The sequence below is a fragment of the Salminus brasiliensis genome, chromosome 7 (genome assembly GCF_030463535.1).
Source record: "Salminus brasiliensis chromosome 7, fSalBra1.hap2, whole genome shotgun sequence".
NCBI lineage: Eukaryota > Metazoa > Chordata > Actinopteri > Characiformes > Bryconidae > Salminus > Salminus brasiliensis.
The window spans coordinates 41,882,634-41,909,625 of record NC_132884.1 but is presented as its reverse complement, the minus strand read 5'-3'; the positions used below and the strand labels follow the sequence as shown (position 1 = coordinate 41,909,625).

The 26,992-nt window shown below is 39.3% G+C and overlaps 1 protein-coding gene across 1 annotated transcript in view; it reads right to left on the bottom strand.

Moving 5' to 3' along the window:
* Positions 1-26,992, bottom strand: part of cntn6 (contactin 6) — a 184,701-nt gene that overhangs the window by 60,140 nt on the left and 97,569 nt on the right. Inside the window, exons 2-5 of the mRNA XM_072684920.1 lie at positions 26,234-26,392; positions 18,515-18,641; positions 12,749-12,924; positions 8,400-8,495 (exon numbers count right to left, since the gene is read on the bottom strand). Coding sequence (XP_072541021.1) covers positions 8,400-8,495; positions 12,749-12,924; positions 18,515-18,641; positions 26,234-26,288 — 454 coding nt within the window. The 5' untranslated portion in view covers positions 26,289-26,392. The remainder of the gene's footprint in view (positions 1-8,399; positions 8,496-12,748; positions 12,925-18,514; positions 18,642-26,233; positions 26,393-26,992) is intronic.

The following is a 26,992-nucleotide window of genomic DNA, read 5'->3' as shown; positions in this document are numbered from 1 at the left end:
GACACCCGCGGCCGAAAAAGAGGGATAAAGGAGCTTGTCGCTCCACACTGACTGCCAAATGCCTTTATTACCCACCAATAAAAGGCCAGGGCTTAAGAAAATAACCTTTCCGAATGACCGCAAGGACACAAGTGGCATTAAGACGGAGGGGAGGCGGGGGCTAAATGCCATGAGGTGGGTGTTTGAATGCAGGTATTGGAGCTGAAGAGCAGGCCATTGTGTAATTTGAAAGCTTGAGGTGTTCTAAAACATGAGGCTGTGGAAGACCTGCTTAATGCTAAATTCTCTATGTCTGAAAGCTTTTGGTCTGAAGAGTCCAGAATATTTTGTGTCAAGAGCTGGATGGTGGAGGAAAAGAGCACCAAAAAAACCCCAAAACAACCCCAGTGTACCAACAGTACCATACACACAGGCCCAAACCAGCAAAGTACAGCTATACCAACGAAGGCTGAGCCTTAGAAGCATCATCGCTCCATGTAAAATTGTAGATCATTGGTCAGTCATGCTTTTTACAAGTCACAATAAATTTGACCATGACATTAAAGGAGATAAGCTTATTAGATTAAAGGGTAGACATAGCTGCTTTTGCCATGGCACTAAAGGGTTAATATAAGAGTGGTTATGACCTCATGTTTAGAAGAAGAAGAAGGCAGGGATGATTTAAGAAGATATATAAAGGAGTTTCCATACAAGAAGACACTTTAAAATATCCACATTCTTCAAAACGACCATCAGAACGTAGTTATTTGCAGTGATAAGGGCAATGGAAATCATTTTTGATGAAAATTCTGAAGATGGTGCTTCTAAAGAATCTCCAGATAATGTAAAAGCCTATCATTCCAAGCCAGGTATTTTTTAATGTTCTTCCCAGATCTTCTCAGATTCATCTCAGAATAGTTTACACTGCCGTAGGTAAGTGATCCATATACGCCTTATCCAAATATCGGCCCCACACCCAAAGCAATGACATCCTCCTAACCTTCCACACAGAGGTAGGCCACTCTAAATGCATCATTACAGTGAGGTGAAGTGAGTGCCATTGTCCTGTGCACAGTAAACAGGCAGTTACTCTGTACAATGGAAGTCTTACTCTCACTAGTCCTCCACTAACACACAAGCTATTCAGACAAGTAAAGACTATGCACAATTGCAGCCCTGTTGTGCCCTTGATCAAGGCCCTTAACCCTCTCTGTTCCCCGGGCGGCGCAGCAATGGCTGGTTATCGCTCTAGGCACGTGTGCTCACTGTCCACTGTGTGTGTTTCATCACTAGTATGTGTGTGTGTTAAAGGATGGGTTAAAAGGTGGAGGCCAAATTCCATCTGTGTCCAACACTAATGGTGAATATGGTTGTCTTGTCTTTTCAATTAAACTAGAGACATTATTTTACATGTCCACTATGAGACACATAATCTAAAAAAAAAAAATCTGAAAATCACAATTTATTTGTGTGTTACTGCTGCAAATAAGTATTTGAACACCTGCAAATCAGCAAAAATTCTGGCCCTCAAAGACCGGTTAGTCCGTCTATAAAAAGTCCACCTCTACTCCACTTATTATTCTAAATTAGAAGCACCCGTTTGAGGTCGTTAGCTGCATACAGACACCTGTCCACCCCACACAATCAGTAAGACTCCTACTACTAACATGGCTAAGACCAAAGAGCTGTCCAAAGACACCAGAGACAAAATTGTAGACCTCCACAAGGCTGAAAGGGCTATGGGGCAATTGCCAAGCAGCTTGGTGAAAAAATATCAACTGTTGGAGCAATTATTAGAAAATGGAAGAAGCTAAACATGACTGTCAATCTCCCTCAGACTGGGGCTCCATGCAAGATCTCACCTCGTGGTGTATCAATGATCCTAAGAAAGGTGAGGAATCAGCCCAGAACTACACGGGAGGAGCTGGTCAATGACCTGAAGAGAGCTGGCACCACTGTTTCCAAGGTTACTGTGGGTAATGCACTAAGACGTCATAGTTTAAAGTCATGCATGGCACGGAAGGTCCCCCTGCTTAAATCAGCACACGTCCAGGCCCGTCTTAAGTTTGGCCATGACCATTTGGATGATCCAGAGGAGTCATGGGAGAAAGTTCTGTGGTCAGATGAGACCAAAATAGAACTTTTTGGTCTTAATTCCACTCGCCGTGTTTGGAGGACGAAGAATGATGAGTACCATCCCAAAAACACCATCCCTACTGTGAAGCATGGGGGTGGAGGCATCATGCTTTGGGGGTGTTTTTCTGCACATGGGACAGGACAACTGCACTGTATTAAGGAGAGGATGACCGAGGCCATGTATTGCGAGATTTTGGGGAACAACCTCCTTCCCTCAGTTAGAGCACAGAAGATGGGTCGTGGCTGGGTCTTTCAACATGACAATGACCCAAAGCACACAGCCAGGATAACCATGGAGTGGCTCCGTAAGAAGCATATCAAGGTTCTGGAGTGGCCTAGCCAGTCTCCAGACCTAAACCCTGTAGAAAATCTTTGGAGGGAGCTCAAACTCTGCGTTTCTCAGCGACAGCCCAGAAACCTGGCTAATCTGGAGAAGATCTGTGTGGAGGAATGGGCCAGAATCCCTGCTGCAGTGTGTGCAAACCTGGTGAAAAACTACAGGAAACGTTTGACCTCTGTAATTGCAAACAAAGGCTACTGTACCAAATATTAACATTGATTTTCACAGGTATTCAAATACTTATTTGCAGCAGTAACACACAAATAAATTATTAAAAAATCATACATTGTGATTTCCGGATTTTTTTTTTTTTTAGATTATGTGTCTCACAGTGGACATGCACCTAAGATGAAAATTTCAGACCCCTCCATGATTTCTAAGTGGGAGAACTTACAAAGTCGCAGGGTGTTCAAATACTTATTTTCCTCACTGTATATATATATATATATATATATATATATATATATATATAGTTATAATTAGTTATAAACTTGGCATTATAAAGAGAGAAACATGAACAGGTAGCTGAGTACTGCTACATTTACATTTACATTTACATTTACATTTAAGGCATTTAGCAGACGCTCTTATCCGCGAAAGTGCTTCACTGTTTACTCAAGAAAAACCTCAGCTAGTTTAAATAGACTAATAATTCTAAACACAAGTCAGTAGGGAGATCACTCAGCTATTCGCCCAAGTACTCTCAGAAGAGGAGGGTCTTCAGTCTGGGTTTGAGGACAGCGAGCGTTAGACTCTGCTGTTCGGACACCCAGGGGAAGTTCGTTCCACCACTTCGGTGCAGGACAGTAAAAAGTCTGGACGCTCGTTTTCCTTGGATCTTAAAGGATGGCGGGTCGACCCGAGCCGTACTTGAATCTGGAAGGGCTCTTGGTGCAGATCGGCTTTTGACCATTGCCATCATTGTTACTATTGCTGTATGGTATTGTGTAAAGAGCATGGTCATAGAGGGCACTGCAGACTATTGCATTACACAATAGCATGACCAAGGCATTATCTTTAAGTTCATATGAAAATATGATTATGACTATATATGAAAGTGGCACATTGGAAAACATCTGGGCCTCACTAAGGCAAAAAAGAGAAATCAGATGTGTGTCACTTTAGCCTAGTAAAGCGAACCTACCAGCTAAGACCAGGGGTAAAGTTACATCTACATTCTCTTACCTCTGTAACATGATTCAAAAACAGGTTAAAAAGAACCTATGACATTTTTTCTTACAAGCCAAGAAACTTTAAGGAAGCTTGTTTTTTTATTTATGTATTCATTTATTTGTTTATTTATTTAACATACATGCCAGAAATGCAATTTAATAATTAATATAACTTATAACTGTTTCCACGCCAGCCTTTGATGTCCCACTGGAGGGTCGAAAATGTTATTACAAACTTCTTTTACCAGAGAACAGCCCAACCAGTTTATACAGAAGTCCCTGTAGTTACTGAGTAATACACCCTAGTATATAACAAGCCTTGAAGTGTTAAGGGTAAGTGTAGATTAGCTTGTTTTTAATTATTGTCACTTCTTTTAAAGTTTTAAATAAATTCTGGACCCAATTTCTTCCCCCACTGTCTGTTTTTTTCCATAAAACACATTTTCTTTGGTAATATAAGTCTGCATTAACACTTTCGGCCCTCCTGCGGGACATAGGTGGTTTCAGGGGTCATCATGACCTTGCCATTACTGTATGCATGTTAAGGGTAGACTCAGTAAATGAGGAATTAATAGACTACACTAATAGACCCTAGATTTACTGATGATGCCTAATCTAAAATGTAATTACAATGTAATCCTTAAAAAGAGTAATCCTTTAAATAACTGTAATCTGATTAGGCATATTTTCAAAGGCATCCTACTCCGATTACAGATACCTGACATATGTAAGCAGATTACATAATACAGATTATAGAGTCTGTTAGTACGCATCATTCACAGAACCGACTTTTCAGGCCTTCTATTTGGCTGGGGTTTTCATGTTTTCATGTGCGTTCATCTACTCACTGCTATCTAGAATATTAAAGGGACCATTTGTGCCTTTAGATTGACTAGCAATGTATAATTGTGGAATACTTGCAAATACTTGCATGTTTCTCTCTAGCCAGGCCACCCAAGTCCTTGATTCTGGCCTGCGAAGCCAAACATGCACCAGCCCCTCCCTATTTGATAGTAATGGTCAAAACTCAATCAGTACTAAGAGCCCTTCCAGCTTCAGGTATGGCCTAACTTGACCCCACGATCCTTCAAGATGTATGTGAGACTAGAAAGCAGACCCTACTCTGTCCTGGAGCTGAGCCGGTGCAAAGAACTCCCCCAGGGAGTCCGAACGGCAGGGTCATTCACTGTCTTCAGACTTAACTGAAGACCCATCTTTTTCAAGAGCTCTCAAATCAACACTAATCTCGCATTTATTAAAGGCCTGTGATTGCACTTAAATGTCTTATTTCCTTGATTTCTTTGACATTGGCGTTTTTCACTGTCCGCAGCGTATTTTTTGTGCATATTTTGTAGCTGCGTATCAGTGTTGACGTTGGTGTTTGGTCGTATCTTAGTAAGTTTAGAGGTTTGTTTGGACTCTAGTCTATTTATATTAGCTAAGGGATATCTTCTGAGTGGACAGTGAAGCACTTCTGTAAGTCGCTCTGGATAAAAGCTTCAGCTAAGTGCCACAAATGCAATTGCATTAGCAATTAAATTCTAATTTTAGCCTATTTTTAAAATGGTTCTTTTTACATCAGTATCTCGATCATTCACAAGACTAATGTATGAGTGATCAACAAAACAGTACTGGACTCTGTGTTGTGTATAAATGTATAAACAGATTTGTGGTTAATATCATATTATCTTAATGAAATGTTATTATTTATGTTTGGAAACATTTTGATTGTAATAATAAGAACTGCAATAAAGAATTCTACATACTTAAGAACTTCTGATAATGCTTTATTTTAAGAAATGGAAGTTGGGTTTATTAAGGTTCTTTGTTCAAGAAAGTCTAAATTAGACATTTCTAATGTTGTAATTATTGTGTATGAAGCTTTATTAGTGCATACTTGAAGATTTGTTGTCTGAAATTCACTAATAATTGCATTAATAGTTGTAATAATACACAAGAACATTTCTTTACCACCCTGTTATGAACATTATTCAGTGCTGTTTAGTCTGTTATTAGTGATTAGTAGAACCTACAGCATCCGAAATGTTCATTACACAAAATGCAAGCTGGGAAGATTTTAGTTTCACCCTTTTTAACAACCAAACACTGATAAACTGAACTCCAGTATGGACTGAACTCATGTTGACATATTAGAGATTCTGAGTCTGTAACCAAAGTACCATGAATACTGAATGATGAGTGATGCTAACTGACTCATTAAAGACTTAGTTAGTGCTTTTTCTCTCTAATTAGTGATGGGTAGAGCACAACTTTAGGAAATGTAGCGCCTCTTGATGTTTTAGTGATTATTAAACTGTGATTATTAACTCAGTAAACTCACCTAAAGCAATCTTTGTGTGCAATATTTTTTTTAATCTAAATCCCCCATATGTATCTGAAATGCTGCCAATTACACAGTAAGAAATTAGACATTTCTAATGTTGTAATCACTGTGCATTAGGCCTTATTAATACATACTTGAAGGTTTGTTGACTGAAAATCACTAATAATTGCATGAATAGTTGTAATAATACACAAAAACATTTCTTTACCACCCTGTTATGCACACTGGTTAGTGCTGTTTAATCTGTTATTAGTGATTAGTAGAACCTACAGCACCCAAAATGCTCATTACACGAAATGCAAGCTAAGCAGATTTTAGTTGAACCCTTTTTAACACTGTAACACTGATAAACTGAACTCTGAAGCCAAACTCTGCCAAATACACACTAATGACATATCTGCATAAAAATGAATGCTTAACATCTTGCATAACAGAGTGGTAACAATGTGTTTGTTGAACATTATTACAACTAATAATGCATTTTCACCTCCAGTTATATACTAATAAAGGTCATAATGAACAAAGCTTAATTTACAAGGAATACATCACTTAGAAATGGCTAATTTAGACTTCAACAAAGAACTAAAACAAAATAACCTAATTTGTGTTCCTTAAAATAAAGTCTTACTGAACTTTCCGTAGCCTATTATTGTATATACTTATGGTTTTAATTTTTTTGTCAAACAGCCGTGAACACGCAGCAGCCAGGCATTTCATTGCAGTGTTTAATGAAGAAGCTTTTATTTCATAAGTAGACTTTATTCATCTGCTATAATAATGCTAATTAGAGCCTCTGTGGGAATTGGTGCTTTCATTTTCCCTCGCTGGGGTTAATGCTACTTAAAGCAGCCCTACTGCTTTTAAAAGAAGAAAACAGTAAAAACGCAAATCCGATACATTCTGTACTGGGATACATGCACAAAAAAATGTTGTTTGTCACTTTTTGATCTACACTATGTGTTGAAGTTTATGGTCACCCCATCTAATGAATGCATTTAGCTACTTTACGTTGCACCAGTTGCTGACAGAGATGTGGTAATGTACACACACATGCAACTTGTCTAGTCCCTGTAAAGAAGTACCGCCAATAGAATAGGACTCTCTGGAGCAGATCAATATGAACCCTTTGGCACAATGCTGCCAGGCGTGGGCTAGAGGGGTATAAAGCCCCCCACCCAGCACTGAGCTGTGGAGCAGTGGAAGAACTGTGTTCTCTGGAATGATGGTGGTGGTGCTCCATCTAAAACTTCTGGAATGAGTTGGTAAGTTAGGGATGATGAGGTGGGGTGGTGATCATCCTAAACTGACAAATCCTTACAGCAATGCCCCTCCAGAATCTAGTAGAAAGCCTAGATCTTCTCTGGACAGTAGAGACAGTTACTCTACAAAAGCAGGATCAGCTCTTTTTTAATATCTTTGATTTCAGATAAAACAGCAGTGAATGGGCAGGTGTCCCAATACTTTTTGTCCTGTCACTCACACCTCAGAGGTAATTTAGCCTAGCCAATCCACCTACATACCATGTAAAGTGGGAGGATACTCTATACCATGGAGGGAACCCACTACACTCCTCACAGACAGGAGACCAAAGCAAGCAACTCCAGGCCCCTAGAGCTGTTGAGCCCAGACCCTTCCTGCTGTACCACCGTGCCTCTCCAGAAACATTAGTAAATGAGCTGTTACTTTATATAGAATTTACTTTATATGGTGCAAAATGTTTAGTCTGTGGCTCCGCCCCCTCAATTTCTAAGTAAGTGAGTAAGTGAGGGGTAAGTGAGACCCCCTCATGACATAACATTCTAGACTGAGAGGCTTTTGACAAAGGAGGGCTGAAAACTTGCTCAGATTTGAGCTTATGACCTCCTCACACTGGATGAGCAGCAGTTAGACCGTAGGGCCGGCCTAGAGTGGAGTGACTGTGTAACTGCCTGTAAGTCAAGAGCCACAGGAGATCAGAAGCTTGAATCCCATCAGAATTTCAGCCCTTCATGGGAAGGAGTCTGAAAATTTGATAGGGGGAGTCCTAACCTAAAGTAAGCAGGGGGAGGAGCCACAGACTTAAAATAAAGAATATCTAGCGAGTTTTTTATTTTTATTTTTTACAGACCATGGTTTTGAAACAGTAAACACAGGGAAACCACAGGTGCTTTAGCATGCTTATGGAGCTCTCAAAATAAACAGGACATAAACAATCCACATTTTAATTAAATTTTTGGAAAATATAACTCAAACTTCAGAATTGCCCTACAGCTACAGTTGCTCACCAGCACCACCTGCTGGGACAAACAAAAAACTCAATATTATATTTATTATATATAAAATATTTCCAGTGATGTCTAAGAGCAGACTGGTAAAACATATGCATGCACTTTGAAGAGGCAGAATCTATCATAAAAACATCATAAAAGCCACCCTGAGAGCACAATACCTCCAAAATTGGGCGGTGGGCCACACAGCAGCACCACAGCCTGCCCTTCTCTCACCGACACTGGACCTCTGGCCTTACTGCTGAAATTCTGCAAATCTGAAAACAGCACAAACAACACACAGGCCATTACTTTTCATTACGCCAGGAGTCCCATCTCACCGACGGGTAATAGAGCTTCCTCCCAGGAAAGAAACCTTTGGAAATACCACTCTAATCCACAGAGGATTCACAGATATCATGCAACGGCTTTCACTGGAGTGATTTAAAGAGAAAAGTAATGAAAAATAAAAGGCTGATATCAGGGAAAAACTATTTTCTGTTTTTTTTTTTTTTTTCAATATTAAACAGGTTGATGTGGTATGTCAACACTAAGTCCACTCCCTAGGTCATTTATGGAAACTAAGCTGCAAAATCAGCCTGCTTTAATAAGATATCATTCATTGCAGCCAATCAAAACAAAGCTCATTTACATGCATTTCGGGGCTGAGCCTGTTGGGTTGTTTTGATGGGTTATTTCCACATTGCTGGTAGTTTTTGGGCTGTTGCATCGTCCAGTATTTGTTACAGTAACAGCTCAGCAGCTGAGGAGAACTTCTTCTTCGGTCCACTTCTACAAAATAGAGACTATTAATGCTTACTTTTAAGCTAAACTAATTAATATATAGTTTTATTCCAAGTTTAAATAATATTGTAAGCTGTTTTTCTGAGTTATTAATGTGGCTTGCTAAGAAGTCACCATGCTAGTTTCCACTGTTTTACTGGAGGAAAAGTCAGTAGCTGTAGCCTATTTAATGGTATTCATCAGTTTACAGCTGAACATTAAGTTGTGAAGTAGATATTAACGCTATCTGGGTAATAATGCTATTGTAGTAGGCTAATATTAGCCTACCAGATGAGGTACTGAGGTGATCCACCTAGCCAAACAAACTTCCATTTGAACCGGAATATCAGCTTTTCTGAGGTCTAAGTAGGAAATTTAAACTGGAACGTCTCCACAAGTCTGTTCTCGTAGTAGTAGTCAAGTATTTTCTCCTCAGGAAAGTTGGGAGAGCCTCGCCAACCCTGAGTTCAAAATCCAAGATGGACACCCCGCACATCAACAGTAGTAAAAGCAGTAGAGTTTATTAACACTACTGACAAGGGCTGAGAGCTTAGAGCTCCGGGCTGTTGATGACAGGGTTGTGGGTTCGATACCCGGGCTTGACAAGCTGCCACTGTTGGGCTCTTGAGCAAGGCCCTTTGCCCTTTCTGCTCCCCTGGCACCGCAGCAATGGTTGCCCACCGCTCTGGGCATGTGTGCTCACTGTTCATGTGTGTGTGTTCACTGCACGGATGGGATAAATGCAGAAGCCAAATTCCGTCTGTGGCCGTCATAAATGGTCAGTGTGGTTGTTTAATGTTTTTAATGTCTGTCTGAGTCTCATTAAATTAGACGTACAATCAGTACTGCCCAACTTCTGTCTGTGGATGGGTTTCCATGCTGTTTGGATGTACAAAATACAGCATAACACGTTGTTATCAACTGGTAACGGTAACCATGCTTGCCTGGGACAATGCTAACAATGGCAACCTGGGACATTTTGGTTAGATTCACTGAAAAAAAAAAAAAAAAACATTGGTAAAGAATTGCAAAACCAGTAATGGTAAACTTTAAAAAAGGGAATTGTTTTTGGAAATGTTTTAAAATGATGTTTAATTATTGGAGTGTTTAACTGGAATGAGGTCAACTCAGGTGTGATTCCCAACTCCATTTCAAAACATTTCCAAAAAACAATTCCTATTTTTTAAGTTTAACACAAGTGGTCTGGCAATCCTTTACCCGATTTATTTATTTATTTATTTATTTATTTATTGGTGAATATTACCAAAATATGTTCCAGGGTACCATGGGTTAGTATTGTCCCAGGTTAGCATAGCTGATAACAACGTGTTCTGAGGTAAATGGACCTTAGCATTAATATCGCTACTCTTCTCTTAATGTTCAGTGCAGAGCTGTGAAGGGTTTTACTGTGTCTGATTTTTACAGGTTGGAACGAATCTGTCAAAATATTTGCAGGAAGTTGAGAAGAAGCATGAATAACAATTTGATAATTAAACAGAGTGTCAGTGTTAAGCAGTATGTCTGTTAGGTAAAGTGTTTATTTTATTAAGAACATAAAAACACAAAAGGTCTCAATTCAGACATAACAACCCCCAAAAAAGACAAACGTAACAAAGCCAGCAGTGCTGGGTCAATAGAACCATATGTTTGGGTAACTCTTATGACCCAGCATTTGTTGTGTTCTGTAAAGTGACCCAAAATTTAATTATTTTCTAAACTCAACATTTTTTGGATACAATAACAGCCTGTTTAATTATGAGGAAAAAAATGAGGTTGGACGATTGTCATGAGAAAATTAATTCTGACTGTTTTTGGTAGATAAAACTAAACAAGCATCATAAATGGTCTTAAGGGAGGAAATACAGAAAATACAGAAAGTGTGATGTCAAAAAATGTCCTAAAGAACAGAAAAGTAATGCTATACTGCCAGATTGCCAGCTGCTGCATGAGCACTGACTTCACTTTACCCCCAGCATGTGATATGATAATTAATTCATAACAAAAACTGTGAATTTTAGGGCGTGGGGTGATAAATTATCTAGGCACCAAATTAACCTCACGCCAATTAACAGTTCCTGAACAAATAGTGCAGCTCAGCACTCCTTATTACAAAGTCAAGGAAAGGAGGATGTAGGCTATGTTCAAAGTTAGCATGTGACAGTGCTATAAAAAACACATCCAAAGGTAACGCGAGCACATTTATCCCTTTAAAGCTGTTGAAAATGTCACTGTTGTGTATGTACATGCATATGCATGGACCTCGGCCAAGAAAGCTAGTGCATGCATTAATTCATAAACCTTGAGAAATATGAATGCCGTTGACGCTCTATGGGCATGAATTTTGTGGCAGCGATGCACCACCAATTAGCAACAAGTGCAAATATCCTCAGCCTCTGGTGTCACTCAAGAATGTTTGGTTGTTGAATTTCAAATAAACTCATATTTTGATTGTGCGGTATGCACAGACTTCCTTAGTGTGCCCTGATTTGCACTTCTTTCCATGATAGACAGACTTTTGTAGGCTTTTCACTGAAGACAAAAAGCAGAAGGCTGTTTTTGTTCGGGCTAATGTACAGAACTCAACTTATTTCACTTTTTGTTTTACTAATTTTGTATTATTTAAATTTTGTATGATTTAATTATTTATTAAGCTCTGGTTCTATGTTCTAAATTAGACATTTCTAAATAATGTATTCACTATTCATTAAACCTTTCTCATTATGACAAAACTGGAGGCCTGCAATGTGAAAATGTCTAATAATTGCATTATTAGAATAAGGCATAGCTAACACAGCTTACCACCCTGTTATGCAGAGTACTGAGTATGAATTATTACCTACATGTTATTAGTGAGCAACTGGCAGCACTATGATTCATGTGGGTTATAGATGATTCCAGGTTTATTGCTGTATGTTGTTCTTCTTGCGTTATTGATGATTAAATAATAACATTAAGAATAAATTAATACATTATAAAAATATAAAGTTCTATTGTTCTAATGTGAGGTTCTACTCATCATCAACCACAGACTACAAAGCACCCGTTCATTAAAAAGTGTTAAGCTAAAGTAATTGTTGTGTAATTAACACTTTAGGTGGCACTTTAAGTTCTACTATTCAGTAATTACAAACTAAACAACACTAAATAAGGTGCATAACAGGGTGGTAAAAAGTGTTTATTGTGCATTATTTAACTGATAATGCGATTATTAATGATTTTAACATTAAGGACCTTCAATTTTGTGCAAATAAGTAGTCCCTAACAATCCCATATTGTATGCCACTTACAATAAAGCCCTACCATACTTCAACTATTTTATACCATTTTATTAAAATGCCATAGGATAGCATGTAAAGTGACTGTGTGTAGACAGTAAGATCAGTAAGACTTTAACACAGAAAAGTCAATCATTCAGATATTTCAGGCACAGTAAAACTCAAGTACACATAAAAAGCCATTATCTTTTCTCTCACTGATAACGTATTCTACTAGAACATATACAGAACAGCTGAGCAAGTTATTTCCCCCTCCCAAAAAAAGGGCCCCATTTAAAGTCCCAATCGGAAATGACATATCCCAGGATTAACTGGGATTAATTAGAACTGTACACTTTAACAGAGGCTCTGCAATTCGGACTATGAAGTTTCAGCAGTTCCTGATTGGAACTTGAATTAATCATCATTAATTTCCAAGGAAGCATTTAGTTCTGCAAGGACAGCACAGAACAGGAGGGCTGAGCTCTACTCACAAGCAAACTCCACTTTAGCCTCCCGGCTGAGGATGGTTCCGAAGGTATTAGTGGCGATACACTGGTAAGCACCTCCGTGTTTAGTTGCCTGCGGGTTATTGATCAAAAGGTTGCCTTCAACCAGACTGTAGTTTAAATCTGCGTCGACGTCGAGGTCTTTCCCATTGAACTTCCACCTGCGGAAGAACATCGACATTTAGTTCAGTGTAAATACAGAACGGTTCTGATTTGCTGGACTGAAGAACCTGTTTAAAGAGGTCCGTTTATGGTTTTCTATCTTTTGCAGTCAAACTCAGATGAAAACAGCCCAGTTTAAATAAGTCAATGCTACAGGTCTATCCTACACTATTCTAAATTAAGGCGCTACAAAGGGTTCTTCAAGTGATTCCATAGAAGAACCATTTGTGGTTCTATAAAGAACCATTGTTGTAAAAGAGATGAATATGTAAAGAACATTTTAGGGTGGATGTAGAACCTAACAAAGTTGTAAAATGTAATGGTTCTTTACCAATTTAAAGGTTTTTCACTTTTTACATTTACATAATACAATACAAATTTAATCATTCAAATGTACATACATTTACATAATGCAGATGAACATAAGTTGTTATTTATTGGATAAAAAATGGTTCTTCTATGATGTTGCTCAAAAAATGTTTGTAGTCTAGAGCTATGTTTATACACATATATACATAGTCAATTTTACAAAACCTTGTATCTCCAAAATGGCAACTTTTCAGGACTTGACTTTGCAATTTTGTACAAATAACTAGACCTTATCAATCCCCTAATTTGTGCCCTACCATACTCGCTAAAATGTCATGTAGCATGTAAGCAAGTAAATCTGTAACACACATATTTCAGGCACAGTAAAACTCAAGGACATATAATAAGCCATTATCTTTTCTCTCACTGATAACATATTCAACTACTACATATACAGGACAGCTGAGCAAGTTACCCCCCCCCTCCAAAAAAAGGGGCCTTGTATCTCCAAAATGGCAACTTTCCAGGACTTGACTTTCAATGGAAGTCAAAGAGTTCAAGTCATTTTCAAGCATATCTATTGGTCCAAATACCCATCCTGTAGTGGCCAATCTGGGTTCAGCATGTGTTTGACTTTTTCTGTGGTGTCAGGCCCGGGATGATCCCCGGACTCTGCCCCCAAGCCCAAATAAAGAGACAGGGATTCCGGAAGTCTGCCGTGCATGTGCTCTGCAGCCTGCTTTTCTACAAACACCTGGGACTGGGGCTTCATAAGCTGTAGTGTTTCACTCACTCATTGTCGTGAACTCATTGTCCAATTAGCTCTGTTGCAACCGCTGTACCACAGTGTTCTACGGTCTGCTCAAAGAGGAAGTATATTGATCTTGTCATTCCCTGGTAGATCTATCCTGTTTGTTTTGTCACTGTCTTTATCTCCCTGGTTTTGTCAGAAGCCTTGCTTCGTAGTTTTACGTTCATCCGTTTCCGAAGCCTTGCTTCGTAGTTTTACGTTCATCCGTTTCCGAAGCCTTGCTTCGTAGTTTTACGTTCATCCATTTCCGAAGCCTTGCTTCGTAGTTTTACGTTCATCTGTTTCCGAAGCCTTGCTTCGTAGTTTTACGTTCGTTTGGTTTGTTGTTTATTATAAAGCCTTGCATCGTAGTTTTACATTCATCCGTTTCCGAAGCCTTGCTTCGTAGTTTTACGTTCATCTGTTTCCGAAGCCTTGCTTCGTAGTTTTACGTTCGTTTGGTTTGTTGTTTATTATGAAGCCTTGCTTCGTAGTTTTACGTTCATTTGGTTTGTTGTTTATTATGAAGCCTTGCTTCGTAGTTTTACATTCATCCGTTTCCGAAGCCTTGCTTCGTAGTTTTACGTTCATCCGTTTCCGAAGCCTTGCTTCATAGTTTTACGTTCATTTGGTTTGTTGTTTATTATGAAGCCTTGCTTCGTAGTTTTACGTTCACTTGGTTTGTTGTTTATTATGAAGCCTTGCTTCGTAGTTTTACATTCATCCGTTTCCGAAGCCTTGCTTCGTAGTTTTATGTTCATCCGTTTCCAAAGCCTTGCTTCATAGTTTTATGTTCATTTGGTTTGTTGTTTATTATGAAGCCTTGCTTCGTAGTTTTACGTTCATCCGTTTCCGAAGCCTTGCTTCGTAGTTTTACGTTCATCCGTTTCCGAAGCCTTGCTTCGTAGTTTTACGTTCATCCGTTTCCGAAACCTTGCTTCATAGTTTTACGTTAATTTGGTTTGTTGTTTATTATAAAGCCTTGTGTCGTAGTTTTACTTTCATCCGTTTCCGAAGCCTTGCTTCATAGTTTTACGTTAATTTGGTTTGTTGTTTATTATAAAGCCTTGCGTCGTAGTTTTACGTTCATCCGTTTCTGAAGCCTTGCTTCATAGTTTTACGTTCATTTGGTTTGTTGTTTATTATAAAGCCTTGCGTCGTAGTTTTACGTTCATCCGTTTCTGAAGCCTTGCTTCGTAGTTTTACGTTCATCCATTTCCGAAGCCTTGCTTCATAGTTTTACATTCATTTGGTTTGTTGTTTATTATAAAGCCTTGCTTCGTAGTTTTACGTTCATCCGTTTCCGAAGCCTTGCTTCGTAGTTTTACGTTCATCCGTTTCCGAAACCTTGCTTCATAGTTTTACGTTAATTTGGTTTGTTGTTTATTATAAAGCCTTGTTTCGTAGTTTTACTTTCATCCGTTTCCGAAGCCTTGCTTCATAGTTTTACGATAATTTGGTTTGTTGTTTATTATAAAGCCTTGCGTCGTAGTTTTACATTCATCCATTTCCGAAGCCTTGCTTCGTAGTTTTACATTCATTTGGTTTGTTGTTTATTATAAAGCCTTGCATCGTAGTTTTACGTTCATCCGTTTCCGAAGCCTTGCTTCATAGTTTTACATTCATTTGGTTTGTTGTTTATTATGAAGCCTTGCTTCGTAGTTTTATGTTCATTTGGTTCGTTGTTTATTATGAAGACTTACTTCGTAGTTTTACGTTCATTTGGTTTGTTTTTTATTATGAAGCCTTGCTTCGTAGTTTTACGTTCATTTGGTTTGTTTTTTATTATGAAGCCTTGCTTCGTAGTTTTATGTTCATTTGGTTCCAGGTGTATTACTTTGCCTGGTTTGAGTTGTCAAGTTCTGCTTTTGCTTTCTAGTTTTGCACATTAGATTGCTGTACCTCTGGTTTGGTTTTGCTTAGTTGTTTCTGTTTCCCGTGTCCTGTTTTTTAATTAAAGTCTTGCATCGTCCAACCCTGCATACATTTCCTTGTGTTCACTGCCAGGCCTAACCCGGCATGACATTAGGCTTGTCTTGGTCTTGCCAAATGTAGTCTCTGGGCTTAATCGCTTAAATGAGAACATTTATCATTTAGAAAATGTTTAAAATGTAATTAAATTAAACCATTTAAATTAAATAATTTAATATATTTATATTTTTTAAACTCTCACCAGTCTGCACTGACTGAAGCTGAGCAAAGCAGAGTCACCTGGATCAGAAAATTTCCATCAGTGGATTCATTCAGAGCTGCTTTGGGTCAAACGTTTGATTCTTTAGTTCTGTTAGCTAGTGCAAAACTGTCATGGATGATTGATTGGATTTGAGGGAAGAAGAAAATAATGGTGTACATTAACATTTATATTATTTATCTGACATGAAGACGGAGAGTTATATGTGAGTCATGGTATACAGGTGGAAGAATGTAGAGTTAGGATTAGGTGTAGAGTGATGTGTTTGCTTAGTTTGGGAATCGAACCCTAGGGAAGGCAGTGTTGTCACCCAATAAGCTACACCATCCTCAAAGGCAGATTTTCCCAACAGGACAACTTGCCTCCAAGACATGTGATCCAGCTAATCAGCTTCCTGAGTTGAAAGTAGTGTGATTGAGAAGGACACCACAAAAATGTGCAGGACAGGAGGTTCTCCAGGACCAGGGTTGGTAACCAGTGCTCCAAGGCTTGGTGTGCTCCAGGAGTTTTGGTTGACTGGGTCTCTATCATGACTCTATGGGCCCTAAAAGCCCTAAAACCAAATGACTACATGGTTTATTGTTCTGTGAGCATCCTGACTGGTTGTTCTTTAGGTATTTCAGGCGTGACCTAAAGGTTATTGAAGTGGGCTTGGGACCGGAAGGTTGCCAGTTCAATACCCCGGACTGGCAGGAAAATAAGAGGGGGTAGGGGGAGTGAAGGAACAGCTGAGGTGCCCTTGAGCAAGGCAACTAACACCTTACTGCTCCCTGAGCAGTGGAGTGGCTGCCTGCTGTGTGTGTGTGTGTATGTGTGTGTGTGTGTGTGTGTGTGTGTTAATTGCCAAACATTATTGTCATCCAAAATAATGCAGTTTGTTATTTTGAAATCACATCAGTTTCAGCAAATTTGAGTTTGAGACAACATTAACTGCATCTGAGAGATGTTAAGACACATGTGGGTAAATGAACATGCTATAAACACACTATACACACTATACATGCACTATACACACACTATACATGCACTATACACACACTATACATGCATTATACACACACTATACACACACTATACATGCACTATACACACACTATACATACACTATATACACACTATACATGCACTATACACATACTATACACACACTATACATGCACTATACACACACTATACATGCACTATACACACACTATACACGCACAAGTTGTAAAACGCACTATACAAATACATTTGATTTGATTTAACTATACACACGCTATCCACACGCTACACATACACTATCCACACACTACACTACACACACACACACACTACATACACTATACACACACACTAAACACTCACTATACACACAGTATACACACACTATACATACACTATACATACTCTATCCACATACTATACATACACTATACACACACTATATATACACTATACAAACACTATACATACACTTTACATGCACTATACACACACTATACACACACTATATATAAACTATACGCACACTATACACACACTATATATACACTATACACACACTATACATACACTATATATACACTATACACACACCATACATACACTATATATACACTATACATACACTATACATACACTTTACATGCACTTTACATGCACTATACACACACTATACACACACTATATATAAACTATACACACACTATACAGATCACAGATCAGTGCTGAAATGCATGATACATAGTTGTTACTTATTTCCATTTTGAGCTCCAGTCTCTATTTACTTCATAAAAACTGTTCCAAATTGACAACATTCTGTATCAGTTCTATTTTAAAACAGAAGCTTCAGAATAATGCTGATGCTCCATTGACTGTACCAGGGAGAACAGCGTATTTGGTGGAGCTGCAGGAGAACCTCCTGAACTGTAGGGGGAGCCCAGGAGCGAAAAATACCAGTTTTCACAATAGGCTATGCTCTCTCCTGGTGGATAGATGGCACTCTCTCCCCTCATCACTTAAGAGTTCTGTTAGCTATTGTGGTTGAGCTGGGGACCTGGCGCTTTCCTCAGAGAGGAGCTTGACGAGGCGGAAAAGACTGAAAAAAATACATGGCTTCACATCTATCAGAGAAGACGTGTGTTAAGTCCTTACCCTCCTAGTGCCAGGAGCATTGTTAGTGCTAGAGTGAGCTCTGAAGGGGTGGGTTAATTGGCAGTTAATTGGCAGTACCAAATTGGGAGAAAATGGGAAAGTTGCCAATTTGGGGGAACAAGGTTTTAGCCTAACAGAGACGATGTTCACCTCGGCTGTTTACCTGTAACGTGGCATTGGATTTCCTTTCGCTTTGCAGTTGATGAATATCTTGTTGTCTTCGCCACCGAGCGGGAACACACTGTCACTGGGCTCCTGGGTGAACACGGGCCCGTGGCGAATAATTCTCTCTGCAAGAAAACAACACTGACCCTTTATTTCGGGAACACATGGGGCAGGACTTTGGACAAAACCATAAACACTGGGAACAAACAGGTGTGTTCAGGGGTGAACACATCAGCTGCAGGTTTTCAGAGCGAGTGCTCAGTTCCATGACGACTTCCAACACGTATAAGCTCATTAGAACGGCGGCGTGTAACGAGATGCCAGGAGGGAACAGCTTTTATTTTCCTCCCCACATACTGTAGCTCCATATCTACATGACGTCCTCCTTTTTGGCAGCCTCGCCACACACATGGCATCGCAAATAGCTCTGCTGTTTTGGTCGGCTGCTGCCAAGACACCAATCCACCTCTCTAATTACCCCATGTTGTGGTAATTACTCCGACGAAATGTATCATTTCTTAAACGGATAAACAAGATCACGGAGAGGAATCGGCTTTGCTGTTGAAGCAACGGCCTCTTAGGCACCAGACGCCACTTTGACGTCGATATTTGGGCCCAGCGTACAGTAAGCGAGTTTTTAATCGATAGCCAGTCACCTGTGAAAAAGGCGTAGGAGGCCGGTGAATGATGAATTAGTCGGCCGTACCCGTACCCTTGGCTGAGTTGTGATTAAAACACACATGTATTGACGCACATTTGCAAACCCAATGTAATCTACACACAAAACCCAGGATTCTAATACAGCCTACATGGCTTCGCTGTCCACATCAATCTGCCCAATGGGAAAGGGGCACTTTCCTGGAAGCTTTTCCTCTCGCTCATCCCTCCTCCTACTTTCTCCCCGTATGAATCACCTGCTCTTTCTCTACGGGCAGATGAACTTCTTTTTTACAGGTCTCTAACCTTGACAAGGACAAAGCGAAGTGCTCCCTCCCGCATCATCAGGCTAATGGAAATGGCCAGGCCTGTTTGCCTGGGGTGAGGGCCTCACGTCTCCTCGCTCGGCGGGGAGGCGACGGCACCCCCCCCCCCCTCCTTTCCCTTCCTTCCTCTTTTATATGTCCTTTAAATGAAAGGAATTAATGATCCATTCAGAGCGGGGGCCGCTCATCGCGGGGAGACACACTTCTCTCGCACGTGATTGGACCACAGGGAGGAAGTCCGCAGTAACCTCTTCTTCTAAATATGCCACAGACGTGGAGTTAGATGCCGCAGAACTGGATTAAGAGAGGGAGACTTGTGCCTCTTTAGAGGAAGCAGTTTGGCGGGCAATGTAAGCCACTACAGATGGCCTTAAGTAATTGGATAGTGATGCCATTAAAGATGCATATTTATTGAGTATTTAAGTTGTTTGATGTACAAATAGCAAGGGTGTAACTTGAGTTGGGGTAAGAAACGCTCAAATACCTGTTAGCAAGTCTATTTACCACCCTGTTATTTCACCCAGTAAATGCTCCAAAACTCTTTTTACATAGACTTCCATTAAAAGTTAATCTAATGTAAAAGTTTATCATCTATATATTGTTAAATATATGTGTATACATATATTGGGGTATGCCTATATGTTTGTTTATGCTGATATATAGCTAAAATATATGCCCTATATTTGATAATATATTTATATTGTGTATTTATTATATTAATATATAATTATTTATATTATATTTGTTATATATTTGATAATGGTCAACTTCTAATAAGTTGGCATAGGTCACATACTGTATATTTGTAAAATAATGTCATATATTTGAAATCTATATATTTCCACATATCAGATGTCCATGTGAGTATGTCTGAAAAAAATGGCTGTAATTTCCACATAGAAAAGAGCTGTTCTCACATAGTCTCAGAACCTGGACTACTACTAGGATAAATGTAAGACCTTAGTCTGGCCATTATAGTTCAGTCAGGCTAGTAGTCTTGGTTAAACTAATACTGAACTATTGGTGCGCATGTAAAACTAATTACTGTGCCGCTGTAAAGAGCCCAAGACCACAAAACTGTCTCTGTCCAGTTAGCTACGACCTACAGTCTGAGTAATGACGGTTACTTCCATGAGCAGTAAGCATGTAATCTAGGCCTAATGAAGAATTACCCCTATCTATTTTATTTCATGAGCTGTCTAACTCACTGTGTCTGAGAGACAATGAGAGACAATCCGTATACAGTCGGCCCAATCATTTAGCAATCAGCTAACTACTCACATGCTCCGTCTCTGCTAATATACAATGCATAATTTAATAACTTTTAGCCACAGTGAGTACATTCTTCGAGCTATTTTACATGTAAATGAACCACTGTCACCCTAATCAATTTATATCTCTGTAAAATTTGAAGATTTGTTTTAGAGATACGGGGGTGTGGACTCTCAGGGATGGATGTACCAACAATGATTAAGCCTAAAATAGGTTTATATTAAAATATAGCTGTTAAATCTAGAATATTACTAAACAAGATTAAACCTAAACTCATTTAAAACAGGTTTATCTGTATATTTAAATCTAACCAGACGGCAGAAACATGCTTCTCTAATCAGGGATTAATTACAGGCCATCTCATGTGGGGGTTTAATTTGGTAACAAGAGGAAGTAGGCCGATCCATGTGCTGAGCAGCTTTATTAAAGGGGTTGCAAAACACATGCAGACAGAATAATAATAAGAGACATAATCCTGAAACAAGCCACAGGTGAGGCTGGTAATGAAGGGGTGGAGCTAGGGTGGAGCCTGAGTTGCTGTGGGTTCTTCCAATCCTACATGGGAGAGTAGTCCTGCAGTATCCCTAGTGGAGAGGCAAAAGACGAGGTAGACGAGGTAGGACAGGTCCTCAGTGGGACTCCTTACTAGCAGCCTTGTGGTCACGCAGTTGGAACAGTCTAACCAGGCTGGATGGTGATGTCACCAGAAAGGTCCTGCCTCTTGCAATTATGGTGAGAAACTTGTGTCCTTTTTCATTTCTTCACAGAAATTAATTATAATAATAAAAACTAACATTTTCAAACACCCTCTGCCCTGGAGGCTTCGCTTTGCGCCAGTTTTCTATGTTTCACGTTGTGTGAACTGAGGGAAGGATATATCAGTAATGTCCTCGAGATTGCTATATCGGCTGTAGCCTTTAAGGCTACTGTGACAATTTTGTGAAGATGGTAGCACACCTGGGCTGCATTTTGCCTTGGCGGACACGGAGGTGTGCTGAATGGAGGTACTTGATGTTTGTGCTGCAACTATGGCAGCTGAGAAGGCCATACATGAAAATGAGATATGTATCTGGTGTACTACAATAATTAGAGCACCACTAACAAGTTCAGCTTAAAAAAATAATAATAATAAAAATAAAAATAAAAATAAAAATAAAAATAAAAAAAATAATAAAAATAATATTTTTTTAAGCTGAACTTGTCAGTGGTGCTCTAATTACTGATTACATAATGTGTGTGTGTGTGTGTGCAAACATCTCCAGAAGGGAAGTCAGTCCTTTTGGAGCATTTCTATTGGTCCATTCATCATGACATTCTGACACAATGTAAAAAAAAACGATTGTTGTCCAAAAGTGGAAAATAAATAAATAAAAAATACAAGGTTTTTGCATGAAAGCAAAAGTATAAATATGGTATATATGTTTTGTATAATTTACCAAAACATTTTAAACCCTGCATATCAATTTATATCAATAATATTACATCCCTGTATGTCCTGTAACATAATATCTTCTCACTACAGACTCACTCACTGTAAGTACCTACATAGAAATGTTATATCTGTATCTGTATATTTCACAGCATACAGATATTAATAGCTTATGTATTTATTATTAAGCTTTATTTAACCAGGTAAATAAGAAATAAATACACTAATTTTATATATAACAGGCGTAGGACTGCTGTATGTATTGGAACAGACGGTAAAATAGTGTGTATGTTTGTATGTTAGTGTGAACAGGTATCACAGGTCATTCTTTTCTCCCATATAAACCTTTTATTATTGTTCCAAAAAACTATCTTTATTGAATCAGTTTATGGGAGTAATAAAGGATTATCTTATCTTAATTTCATTATTTATGAAGTATTTATAATATTTGAGGCACCATTTATACACAAAATATGAACTAAATATTATTGACTGTCTCTTTTCAGCCTTATTTTATTTTTTATTTGTGTTTACTCTATTAATGAAGTCAATTGCATAGAACATCAATTTTCTGTAGAATATGTAATTAATTTCAGTAATTAAAATACATGAAATATATATTATAAATATATGTCAGCCCCAGCTTTCTGGAAAACTCTGTTACCTCTGTCACAAAAACTCATAAAATCTTTAAAACAAGTATATTTAAAAACATATAACCTGCACCCAGTGATGTCACTTCCTCTGGTGGATAACGTCTATGTCAAATCTCATTCTTTTGTATAAAATATTTAGGTTTTATTTGTATTATTTGTCAGATGTGTTCTTGTGATATTGGGAGAATTTCTCATTTAGTTTTTCGTTATTAAGTTATTAAGTTATTAATTATTAACTTAGCACATGGAGTTAAAGCACAGAGTGGTGGAAAATCTCAGGTATGTTACTGGTTTAAATGGTCGACTGATGAGTCAAATCTGACCATTCTGGTCCACAGTTCTAGAAAAGGCAAGGCTGCTATATTCTGTTTAATGTGTATATATTGTGGATACACCTATGATTTTAATTGACCTTTAACCCCTGTATTAACATTACATGACAATCAAAAGTAGATTAATTAGATTGAATTTCCTTATATAAAATAAAAATAATAATAATCAGGCAACTATTAAACCTTTTAGAGTCTTGACACCTAATTAAACATAAGAGCAGGTCAAGGTTCTGAAGCCCACTGTAGATGATCAAATTCTTGATTAGCTCTACACAAATGTAGTTATTGTGGGTGCAGCCCCCTCACAGCCATGGACAGTCCAGTCTGCTGCTTGCCCTACGTCTGAGTAGATGTAATCTGTAGAAAAACATGTCATTTAGATTTGGCGTTTATTCCGCTTTGATAACGTCAGCTCCGAATGTCAGGCAGGTTAGAGCCCTGCGGCTGTGCTGTGTTCAGTAGCCTTGATTTACATGGTTACATCATGAGAGGTAATGTAGGCCATGGGTTTCGTGTTCAACCAAACTAGCAATCAGAATGTCAAGCTGTGCAATCAAACAAAAGCACCTGTGGCTCGAATGCAAATGCTTCTCCGAGCTGGCACAGCTACTGTGGCATGACAACTACAATAACTGGGGCGCTGGCATTGAGGGGAGTACATCTGTAAGCTTAAATAGGGCACCTGTCGCTTCCAGATTGCACGTCCCTTACAGCATCAAAGAGCGTGTGGAGAGTCCTACAACTCCGCAGAAGAACAAGGCCTCTTTATAGAAACAAATACTCACAGGGTGCCGAGGCTCAGTTACGGGCGGCCTGCCGATCGTGGCTGCAAGTACAGTAGAGGGAAGCAGTAATCAAAGAGCTCTGAGATGTCTAGGGTTCATACTGTTGTATATACCCCGACCAGCCATAGCATTGCCTAATATTGTGTAGACCCCCCTTGTGCCATCAAAACAGCACTGAGCCATCAAAACATGGACTCCACAAGACCTCTTATGGTGTCCTGTGGTATTTGGCACCAGGACTAAACTAACGTTAGATCAGATATTTTAAGTCCTGTAGGCTGGGAGTTGGGGCCTTTATGAGCATCAGTAAGCCTTAGGTGCCCATTAACCCTGCTGCCAGTTCACCAGTTGTCCTTCCTCTGACCACTGCACACCAGGAACGCCACGAGACCTGCCTGATGTTTTGGAGATGCTCTGACCCAGTCGTCTAGAACATCACGCCGTCTCATTTTTTTTCTGCTTCATCACCTTCAAGTATGTCAAGGCAGTTGGTGCTAATAGCCTAACAGTTAGTGAAATGGAGATCACCTGAGTGCAGTGAAGGTGTCTCAAGTGATTGATCAGTATTCCTGGCTACAAAAATACACCATGAAGACAAAAGAACACTCAATCCAAGAGGGTGAATACTTTTGTAAAGGTGCTGTAAAATTTAAGGACCTACAAATGTATAATAATTAATAGGGATAAGAGCCAGATCCAGGCATATTTGAATGGATCGGGTACTGGCTATTTTAATCCCAATCCAATCCCAAACCTTTGTTTTAACCAAAGTGCCATCTGCCTTAGTGTCCAGCCTGCTGCTGCAGCAGTGCGGATGTTCTCAGAAGGTAAATAGAGGAGATGAGGTTCTGCAGTGTGGAACTATTTTACAGTGGAACCTGAAAACAGACCATAATATCTGACCCTTTATAAAACTCTCACTGAAACGCTCTGTTGTACCAGCGGGAGAACCGGAGAACCGCTCGCTCTCCTTTCTCTGTTTATAAACCAGCTCTGAAGAACCCGCTCAGAACCGAGAGGAGGCTAACGCTAATGCTAACACACACACACACTATAGAAACCCCAATCACACACACACACATTCACCCACTATAAACCAGTTACTACACACCAGCAGCCCAACAACCACAGATCTGGTACCTCTGCACACTTAAATACACACACAGGAAGTGATCGGACTACAGTGTTGTAAAGGAGCTGGGAGCTGATTGGTCAGGGAGGAGAGTCAGACTAAATTATAAGATATTAAACACAATAAAACAGTAATTTTAATAAAAGTCTCGACTAAACTAAATCAGTCAGTCCAGAATGTCTGATTATAGAAACTGATCCTGAAAATAAAGAGATTTTATTAATCAGATTAATCAGCAGCTTGTCTGATCTAAACTGTAGGGCTGGATTATTTATATAAACACAAAGATCAGACTGGTATCATCTGATTATAAGCCTTAAGAGATTTAGATCGGATCAAGGGGCAAAATAACCTGATTGGAAAATCCTTAATAATTATTTTGTGTCAATTATAATAATTATTTCAGGTCAAAACCAAGACTTCTGACAATTTAGCTGAGTTTATGACAAATCATTTGAGCTGAACATATAAAACAACTTGATTAGAAGGTTAGCTTGTGGCTGGTGTGTTAGCACAGGGCTAACATATTATCCTGGGGCTAGATTGTGGGATAAAGCTCTACTAAAGACTAAAAGGTTTTAAACACAGCCTTTAAATACTGTAATTAATAATAAATGGTTATTAGAGCTAAATCAAAATAACATAAGAAACATTAATTTTTCATATTTCGAACATGTACTGAATGGAATTATGAATTCTGACTATTTGGTAGTCGTTACTCCTCTACTACATTGTGGTGACGTGACTGAAATATAACCCTGACCTCTACTCCTTTCATGAATGCAGGTGAGACGAGCTGGGAACGGGGAAATCCTGCTCATGGTAGAACTTCAGTGCTTTTCTCACACATCAAAGGTTTACGGTTTTCCAACCTAGGCCTGTTCCTCTAACCGTTACTTACCGATCAATGGCACACATTAAAATAAATTTCAAGGAAATACTCCATGAAAAGCAGCAGCAAAAAAAAAGGCAATCGTCCTTCTAGGGCGACCCTGGTGACGTGTTCCCAGAGAGAGAGAGTCCCTTTGAAGATGACTGAGGCAGTAGATGAGATGCCAACCTATTCCCCTGAAGTGGGAGCTATGCAGATCAGGTGAAATATCAAAGGCTACTCAGGGGATAGCGTACCTGCGAGGTAGCACTTGAGTGACAGTAGGATTAAGAGTTCCCATGGCAACAACATCTTCGTCTTCCAAGGTCACTATTTCGGCTTTATTCCCATCCAACTGCTGGAGCGCGAGACGTTCTGTCGGAGTTCTCGCGTTGAAGTCTTTCGGCTTTCGGTAACTGTAGAAGGGGAGAGAGAGAGAGAGAGAGAGATGAGAGAGAGTAGGTGCAGTACTACATGCAAAGAAAGTGTGTTTGGAAATCTGGCAGGAGAGTTGGAACTTGAGGAAAATCAGTAGGACATTAATAATTCATTCGCCCAAATAAGCGGAGGAAGGATCCCATGCCTGCAGGCTCACAGCTGATCTACTGCAGCCGATATTTAGTGTACACACACTGCTACGATATTCTCCCGAGAGAGAGAAAGAGAGAGAGAGAGAGAGAGATGGAGGGGTGGGGTGTAGTAGAGAAGGAGAGGAGGCGAGGGCGCAAAGAAACCTGCAATGGCTTACAGCTGCAACATCTGAACACACAAGCCACTGCCGAAAGCAATGTTTGGATTGTGCTAAAAGTATTGGTTCTACATGCATAGACTGTGAAATAGTCCTGATAGCTTTGATGCACCTGCATATAGTGTACAATTATACAACCATCTAATCAGCCAATCAGGTGGCAGCAGTGCAAAGCAGTGGAATGCATTAAACCCTGTAGATTCAGGCCAACACATCAACCATGAGAATGGAGGAGGAATGAGATCTCCATGAGAAGAGCTGGGATGAC